This window comes from Octopus sinensis, linkage group LG15 (assembly GCF_006345805.1).
Source record: "Octopus sinensis linkage group LG15, ASM634580v1, whole genome shotgun sequence".
NCBI classification, from domain to species: Eukaryota; Metazoa; Mollusca; class Cephalopoda; order Octopoda; family Octopodidae; genus Octopus; species Octopus sinensis.
Window position 1 is genome coordinate 12,188,516 of NC_043011.1, and position 10,305 is coordinate 12,198,820.

The 10,305-nt window shown below is 33.3% G+C and overlaps 1 protein-coding gene across 9 annotated transcripts in view; it reads left to right on the forward strand.

The window, feature by feature from the left end:
- Positions 1-10,305, forward strand: part of LOC115219833 (tetratricopeptide repeat protein 31) — a 191,163-nt gene that overhangs the window by 149,721 nt on the left and 31,137 nt on the right. Inside the window, exon 18 of one of the 9 annotated variants that reach the window (XR_003882370.2) lies at positions 204-286. The exons of 4 other annotated variants lie outside the window; for them this stretch is intronic. Coding sequence is in view for 2 of the 5 variants with exons in the window: in XM_036509486.1 (XP_036365379.1) it covers positions 4,709-4,796 (88 nt within the window). In the remaining 3 variants the exon portion in view is untranslated. 4 more of the 9 variants (XR_005002108.1, XR_003882372.2, XM_036509486.1 and 1 more) reach the window with 4 other exon arrangements.

The following is a 10,305-nucleotide window of genomic DNA, read 5'->3' on the forward strand; positions in this document are numbered from 1 at the left end:
TGTTATTTAAGGGAATTTAATTGCTATTTCTAGCAGGTCATGTGACCACATCTTAGGTGTAGTAATATTAATAAAATCCATACAAGTGGTGCTACAGTACAACTCTCTAACATAATATACAACTGCTAAAAAATGAAAGTGAGTGATGAGACTGCAACAGCTAAGGTAATATGCAACATTCTTGCTCCAATTGCTGCTCAAAGTTCTCAAGAAGAATACGGCTCTCAGAATTGATGGATTCACCTAAAAGAAAAATATAATGAAAAATGCTCATGTTGTTGATGAGGTTAGTCTCACAATCTTATATCATGTTCTCTTATAAGTAACTTTACTTCATTCAGCATTCTCTTTTTGATTATCTCTTATACTTCACTAAACAATTCATTCAAACCATTTTCCTCAGAATTGCTGCTATCTGGAAATTTATCCATCTTAACATTTTCCCTACTGACATCAATATACAGAACTTGAAAATCTATTGCATCAGCCTCATCAATTTGCAAAGACTTACTAAGTTTATGAATGCTTCTTTCTTTCCCTCCCACCCAAAATTGTATTTTAAAACTTCAATAAGGCAAGAAGAAAATTCTGATATATTTGGACAATAATAAAAGGTTTTTTTTAGAAAATTATGTTATGCTATGTCTTTAATGTAAGTCTTGGACACAACAAGGAGAATGAAGGGAGAAGAGGTAAGTGGGTAAGAAATGCCTGAGTAGAGGTGACATGAGGCCAATCAATTCTGTGGAGCAGAGGCCATTATAGCAGCAGTAGAGAGAAGACACTATGGGCCAGAATCTGGAACATTTCTGTGAGTGACTTCATACCAATCGTGTGCCCTCTTCTAGATGCAGTCTAAGATGTCTGTGTGTTCAGCAGCTATATTCTTACTCCAGTGTAGACTTCATGTGAGTCTTTGTAATATCAGGAATTGATTTTCTGATTATCGGATTGAAATTCAGTAGTTGCAAATATAAACGATTATGTCGTTTGTAATACCTCTTTCTGAATCACTTTGTGCACAAAATGAAGATGTTTTAAACTGACTATATATATATATATATATCACCGTGACCAACCAGGCTATCAGATGTTGCTACACATCGCTGGTCACAATGCGCGTTGCATTGTTTTAGCCTTCAAATGACGCCACCCCGCTGGCTAAGCGAGCAGGCCGACAGAAGAAAGAGTGAGAGAAAGTTGCGGCGAAAGAGTACAGCAGGGTTCGCCACCACCACCCTGCCGGAGCCTCGTGGGGCTTTAGGTGTTTTCGCTCAATAAATGCCAGTCTGGGAATCGAAACCGCGATCATACCACTGCAAGTCCGCTGCCCTAACCACTGGGCTATTTCGCCTCCACTATATATATATATTCTGACTAGTTGTAATACCAATTCCTCCTAAAAATATAACTACCCTATAAGATTTGAATTCAGTTGTAAAACTGCTAAGCTATAATCTACAAGGCAGCTAATCTGGCATTCTACCATTTCTATCTCTTACTCTCCTCTCAGTCTCCAAGAGATGTTGAGAATGTGAGGTAGAGACAGACAGAGACCATTCTCAACATGGGGATAATTTAATGAAAAAATATACTTATTTAACCATTAAATAACTGAAAACCTTTCAAACATAGAAAATTTTATTCTGAACTAAAACCCTTATATTTACAAATTTAAAGCTACCCCTCCATAACCTAATGTAACTGCCCTGTATGAATTTTCAATAGTAATCTTCACAGAAAAAAATGTAAGCTTTGTATCTGGAACTTCCATATATTTTTGAGATTTTTATTTAATATTAATACCAGAAAAAGTATATTTTTTACTTAATAAGTGCCATTACTCTCAGATAAAGCACCAATCTCTGTGGTTAACCTTATACTTAGAGCATAAATTACTACTGAGGTTTTTAGTAATTTTCTGGCTATCATGTACAGTGTTGTTAAAGGAAAGTGCTATATTCCACTTCAGAAAATCTCAATACATTACTGCTTCAACCAATGTGGTTGACATCCATCTTATGCAGGCTGATGCAGTCTATCATTAGTAATTGGCAATGTTATGGTCATTAACTACTACTTGTGTATTAATAAATAGCATGGCTTTATATCTTACTGACTTTGTGTAACATAAATTTTAAATCTGAAACTGACCTTCATCTCATGGCATGCTCAAAGCATAGAATAAATACTAATTATGACACAGCTTTCCTCAAAGCTCCGCATCCATAAGTCAATCAGTTACTTGTTACTAAGTCTGAACTGATGATAGATGTCTATCTTAAGCAGAAATTTGGTTCCTTTGCTTTTATAAATTACCATTTTGTCATTAATTTTAAAAATGTGTATTCTTTTTGCATTATAAAAGCAACAGCATTGAAACATTGTCACTTTGAAATCACTGTCACCTCTCCTCTTGTAAAAGTTTAATAAGCATTAAGTAATATGAATAATATTGAGTAATTTGTCAGTTTAATTTTAAGTTGTTTTTATATAAAATTTGACATACAAACAAAAGATTAATATATATATATATACACACACACACACACACACACACATATATATATATAGAGAGAGAGAGAGAGAGTGTGTGTGTGTACTGGGAGGGAATGAAGAAGAAATAAAATTAGTTGTAACTTCACTTGTGGCATTCAATTGCCACATCCTCTGTAAATTATATAACTGTGCTAACTTTCATACTCAAAACAGCATCACAACTTTGACCAGCCAAATTAAGGAACTTGACCAAAGTAACTAAAATTATATATCCGCTGCCTCTCAGATCATGCAGCATTTCAGTATTATATGTATCTAATATAGAACGTAGAAAAAAACCTGTAACATTACACGTAGAATTCAAACGCAGCATCTGCTGTAAACAGTGCTGTGCTAATCACTACATCAACAGCAACATCACAACTTTGCCTGTCCAAATAAAGAAACTTAACCTAAGTAGCTAAGATTATATATGAGCAGCTTGTCAACAGAGATCTTAGTCCACATAGTATTGAAGTAAGGTGTTGTATATTTCTAACATACAAGACAATATATTTTATATATGTATGTATGTATAATTATTATTATAGTATTGTTGTTGTTGGCTGCGTCTCGTGTTTCCGAGCTTGCAGTCCAGTTCATTTTTCTGGGTGTTTGAACTGCAGATGGCTCCGCAATCCAAGGGTTGCATGAAACATACGGGGACATTGTGGACAAGGGATAGAAGGAGCTGGTTTGGAAAGGAGAAGGTGCTGCTTTCTCTCCCATCTCTTGAGTTCAGCTCTTGCAACAGTATATATATCTGTGTGTGTATGTATATATATATATAGTAAAAAAAATTCCAGGCCGATATCATTAAAGCAAATATAGTATAATATACATATATATATATATATATATATATATAAATATAGGAGGACTATTTATATATATAATATATATATATATATATATATATATATATAAATAGTCCTCCTATATTTATGTTTTTTTTAGTCTTTCGCTTGTATTTCTAACCACACATGAGAATAACTCACCCAGCGATATATAATCTTAATATTTTGTGACCATTATGATAATATTAACCCAGAATGCATTGTCAAAATCCAAATACTTGTAAAAGTTAACTAAGCATGTACTCTACTAAATAATATATAGTAATGGGTCCCCAGCATGGTCACAGCCTCTAGGCTGAGACACATAAAAGAATAAATACTAATGTGATACATGTCATTGATATTTGCATAATTGATTAGTGTTTTGTTATTTGTGATTGCTTAGCATTGACTAATTATGAGACTTGTTCCACTATATTATCTATATTGAACTTTATCATATATATATATATATATATATATATATTTCAGATTTGTTCATATACATACCTATTACTGATCTTATATATATATATGTGCATGCATCCACACACACACACACACACACACACACACACACACACACACACACACAGAGTAGTCATCATAAGTTTAAATGATTGTACAAATATCTGACAGCTTCATAATTTTATGATTCATGAAATGAATGAATTAAATCTGTTTTAGTTATTCTCCATTAAATATTCTATAAAAGCCTATTAGTTATATGCTGCTATCTATCTATCTATCTATCCGCTCAGTCGAAGTCGACTCTCGGTTACTCATTGGATCAGTGTCCTCCAGTCAGTTCTATCCTGGGCCGCTTCTTTCAGATTGGCTATGTCCATTCTGGTATCCCTCTTGATAGTGTGAAGCCAGCGGGTTCTTGGTCGGCCTCTTCCTCTCTTGCCACTGACCATTCCGAGCATGATGTCCTTCTCCAGGGATTTTCTCCACATAACATGACTGAAATATGCCAATCTATGCTTGGTGATCCTAGCTTCTAGCGACATTTTTGGCCTGATCTTCTTAAGAACTTCTCCATTGGTTATATGCTGCAATATCTTTTATTTCAGAGTGCATTACTTTTCATTTAATGTATAGAACTCTAAGCTTGATGCATTCAGAAACAGATGCGACAATATTATTAACAGGTTAATATCTATTAAGATACACTTTTTGCTCAGTGACTTTGCAAAACATCAGAATGTGAAATGGAATAGTGCTAGCTGGTTGAAAAGGGAATTTGTTTCCAATATTCTTTGATCACACTTAGCAAATTACCAAAATCTAATTTTCTCCAAGTTTTGATGTCTTAATCAACTTCATTCCAGATATATTCTAATCACAGACGATCCATTTGAACGTACATTAGATTATCACAGATATCATGAATTCATTGAGAATTATGGAACTGAATAAAATTTACAATTTTTCTTATTTGTGTTTTAAATTTATGTCATTCTGAAAGTTTAAAACTATGGAATACTTCTGAAGAAATAATAAAATTAAATAAGGACATTATCAAGCAAATTTTTATCAGTCATTATTACTTTTATTAATTTTTTTATATTACTATATGTATTGATTATCAGTTTTCTTTGAAAACTCAGAAAGTATCAAAAATCAAAAAAATTGTTCAGTAGTAGCAACAGTGTATATATATGTATATATAGTTAATCCAAACATGAAAACACAAAGAGAAAACACAACAACGTGAGGATGTGGAACAAGTATAGTGTTATTGGACGCTCCGGAAAGGAAAGAAAGAAGGAGGATTTAACGTTTCGAGCGAAGCTCTTCGTCAGAAACTTAGGAAAAGGAAAGATCCAAGGAAGGGAAGACAGAGGAAAAAAATCGCCAACGATACACATTTTGAATGATATATATGTAAAGTAAAAGGGATTAAAAATTCCAGGCAGATATCATTAACCCTTTAGCATTTAAATCGGCCATATCCAGCCAAAAGTATTCTGCCTGTTTTATGTTCAAACTGGCCAGATCTGGTCTCTCACACCAACCCTACAATATCGTTTTAAAAATTAACAGCTACCTCATCAAAATCTCATAGCTACAAGATAATGCATGATTTGTTCAAAACAATGTGGATGAAAAAGCATTAATTTTGGCAGAATAATGCAAACACTAAAGGGTTAAAGCACTTTAATGAACTTGGTTAACTATATCCAAGAGTAATAAATGCAAGTAGAAAAAAGCATCCAAGACAATCCTTCATGTGTGATAAGTCAGTCTACATATTGAGAAGAGTTCCAAGAAATTTGGTGTATAAGACAACAAAAATAAGAATGGAGAAATACACATCTTTAATTGGTGACTACACCATACAATACTAATGAAGGTTTCTGCTGTGTCAACATATTTAGATACTGAAAATATCAGTCAAATTAATAAATCCAAAAGTACATGTTAGCACAATATTATCAAGACAACCCAAAATTGGTTAAATTAAGAAGGAACTAGGAAAATATCTCTTGTAGATGAACACCTACATAAAGAACATTAAGAAGAAATATAATATTCTAAGAAAAGCCAGTTTAGTATGTAACTTGTGATGACATCAGTTGATAGTGAAAGAATAAAAAATAAACATGAATTCTATGTTACAATAATTAGAAACATAGAAATTCTACATCACAATTATTTATCTATTAAATATGCTAAACATTTTTAGAAAAATTCTGCATATTATATTTTGTGAAAAGCAATTATAATTAATGGGTTATTTAGAATTGAAATATTTAAACACTTTTCTATATTTGTGAATGTAAAATTACCTTCATAATTTAATAAATATTAATTTAAAAGTAATTATATAATACATTTCTTCAAAGCAAAGATCACATTTTAAATTACCAGTGAAAGGAAGATTGTATGAGACATGTATACAAACAGTAATTCTACTTGGTAGTGAGATGTGGGCCCAAAATGTAGAGGACATCTGAAGACTAGAGAGGAATAAGGTAGTATGCTCTGCTGGATGTGCAGTGTAAGTGTATATGTGCAATAGAGTGCTAGTATACTGAGAGAAAAAAGTTAGGTGTAAGAGGAATGAGATGCAATGTGCAAGAGAAAATACTGCACTAGTTTGGGAATTAGGCAGATGCATGTTGACAGTTCCATGAAGAAGTGCTGATCACTTAAAGTGGATGGAACTCATGGAGGAGGGAGACTCAGGAAGACATGGGACAAAGTACTGATGAACAACCTTGTGGAGGAGATGACAAAGGACCAAGATACCTGGTGCCTTGCTGTACTCAAGAAGAGGTGTCCTCCACAGCAGAAGTGTTAATGCAGTTCTCCTTGATGAAGAGGGTTGGCTTGCAAGAGCCCTGTTCTGGTACCACATAAAAAGCACTTGTGATAACGCCACATAGAAGCACACGTGCCAGAGCCACATTAAAAGTACCCAACACACACTGTAAAGTGATTGGTGTTAGGAAGAACATTCAGCTGTAGAGACCAATCAGATTGGAACCTGGTGCAGCTATTCTACTTGCCAGCTTTAGACAAACTGTCCAACCCATGCTAGCATCATGATGATGATGATGTGTGTGTATGTTAGCAATTACTGAGATAAGCAAATAAGGCACATCACGTATTAAATATATGAAGTACATCAAATACAAAATATGTATCATCATCATCATCATCATCGTTTAACGTCCGTTCTCCATGCTAGCACGGGTTGGACGGTTCAACCAGGAATTGGGAAGCCATATGGCTGCAACAGGCTCCAATCTGATCTGGCAGAGTTTCTACAGCTGGATGCCCTTCCTAACGCCAACCACTCCGTAAGTGTAGTGGGTGCTTTCTATGTGCCAGGCGAGGCTGGCAATGGCCACGATCGGATTGGTGCTTTTTACGTGCCACCGGCTGCTATTAATGCAGAATGAGAGAAAGCAGAAGTTGGAAACTTTGAGATGATGCATTTATATGTATAAATAGGTCCAATTTACACAGAGTACAAATGACAGAGAAATTTAAAGGGGTGGAAGAAAGGTATTATATGTCCAACAACTATTTCTGGAGACTCGGTGATGCATAATAATGTTGGTAAATCTAGTCTATCACAAAATGCAGCCTTATAGGTGCATTTAACATAGGGTGAGATGAGCCTCCTTCATCAGGGTAGAGAGGATCTTACATTTCAGATTTTAATGCAGAGAAGTTGGACTTGCATAAGTATACATATAAGTTATATCAGGACCCATGATAATTACAATCCTCAATGTTTACAATAACAGTATTTCGTATTATAAATCTTCTTTGTTTGCCCATGTTTACTATCCTGTCCACTTTTTACTTTTTTTCCTCTCTTTTCTTCAAAACAAACAATATATTGTAATTGAAAAGAAACCTCTCTCTCTATGTTTTTTTTCGCTTTCTTTGCTTTTCTTTTTTGCTTGTCCTTATCTTTTTCTCTTTCTCCAAAAACACACAAAAATTTTTTTCTTTTAAACAAAGCAAAAAATTGAACTGCACTCTTCAAAACTTGCCCTAAGAATAAGGACAAGGTAAAATTACTACCTGCTTTTATAGCAAGTTGATGCTGGTAGTTTTATTTTTGGATCTTCTATGTATATGAAGAGTTTTCCTCTGTATAATGACTTGACGGGTCTGTATGACTTGATCTTGAAAGAGTGTAATTCCAGATATAAGCATGAAAGCAAAAATGCTTTAGTAGAGATTAATGATAGTCATCTAGATATCATCTCTAGTTTGTCTCTTGAAGAACTATAAGTTTGATATTTTATCAAAACCTTCGATTAGATTAATCTGCCCAAGTCCAATTTGGGCAGAATTAGTAAATATATTATCGATTGGATTATTCCCATCATGAGGGATAAGATTCAGCTTCCCTTGTGGAATTTTACTGGAGACGTTATCCTATGATTTAACTCCCTTACTGATAGGCCTAATTTAGACTTTATCCAATTTGATATATCAAATTATTACATTTCCATATCCCCTATATTGCTAAATAGGGCTTTAATTTTTGCTCGGAAATTTGCGAATATCCCTAGTTCGGATATTGATTTAATTTTAGTAGCAAGGGTGACCCTCATCCTTTTCAATGAGCGTAATTGGCAGAGGGCTGATTCCACCAATTTCTTTGATATTACTATGGGGTCATTGGATTCAGCACAGGTGACCAATTTAGTGGACCTGTACCTGAGTGGCCCTCATGCCAGTGGCACGTTAAAGCACCCACTACACTCTTGGAGTGGTTGGCATTAGGAAGGGCATCCAGCTGTAGAAACTCTGCCAGATCAGATTGGAGCCTGTTGCAGCCATCTGGTTTGCCAGTCCTCAGTCAAATTGTCCAACCCATGCCAGCATGGAAAGTGGACGTTAAACAATGATGATGATGATGATTAACTCTTTCAGTAATCATTTTAAGACTGTTACAAGGAACTGAGTTAGGAATATTTCACTTAGACTTTGCCAATGTTGATATCTTCAACAATAAAGCTGAATTTTATAACTCTGCCTTACTTAAAACAGGCTATAAAAAAAATTACCTATAATAATCCTATTGACATTAATTCTACCTCTATTAATCAGGACATGAAATCCAGTCATAATGATAATAACAATTTAAATTTTTGTTTGAATAACAACAATAAATTGAGTAATGTAATTCTGCAGCGTAAGGCAGATAACTGTCCTTTAAGACCCTTTTTTGTTATAAAGGTACATCTAGGATTTTTAAAGATAATTACCCTAATAACAAGGTATGTCCTAGCAAAACTTTTTGGTTGATAATTCCATATGGTAAGCAAATCAAATCCAACCTCCCTTACCAGTTTCATGAAGCTATAGATAAGAATTTCCCCAAAAATTCAAGATACTATTCCATTATAAGTTCACACCAAATCAGGATAGGGTTTTCAAACACCAAAAACTTTTCACAAATCATCTCTTCACATAACAATAAGTTATTAAATACAAATCCACTTAATGAAAATAATAACATTGATATTATTAACACTAGTCGTTCTTTGAACAATGATAGCAACAATATTAGTATTTCTGATATAAATTCCAATCACATTTGTTACCTTAGCAGTAATTCTAAGACTAGAAACTCTGTTTATCAATGTAAAATTACTTCTGGCTGTGATGTCTTTTTTTTTACATAGGTAGTTATTCTTTCTCAGTTGTCCAAAAAGAATATTTAACCATTTCTCTACATTTAGACATATCAATAAATGTAACAGTACTGGGCTTAGTAAATTAATTTGGTCTCTAAAGGAACATAATAAACAATTTGATTTGGAATGAATATTCTATCTTTGTCCTTTCTTTATGATAAAGGTAAATCTTTTTGTTTGCTCTGTAACAATGAACAGAGAATACTGTTGTAAACACATTTAAAGAACGCGTTTATTGTTGCAAAAACATACCTTTAGTTCCTATAAGTGATTTCTACCAATCTATAAAATTCGATCTTTAACTGTCTTTTTACATTTCACTTCCACTAAATATATCTATTTCCGCACCATTAATCTTTATTCCTATTCATTTATCACTATATTTCTCTACTTTTAGTTTTTTTTGATAATTTCTTTCTTCCTCCTCCTTCTCTTTCTATAAATTGCTTTTGATGTTATATCTATTAAGTTTTTTTTTAAAAATGACTTACCAGCATTCCCTTCATCATATATGCAGTAATCATATTTGGTTAAAATGTCTTATTGATGCATTTTGTTTCTCATTGTTTTTCCTGGTGAGAAGATTGCATTGTTTTACATCATTTTATTCCTTCTGCAATAATACCAATGTTTTCTTGAAACATATGTAGGAAGTATAAAGATTTGAATAACACTTGTGTATAACTCCATTTATTTATTTTATATATATATATATATATATATATATATATGTATATATATATATATATATGTAT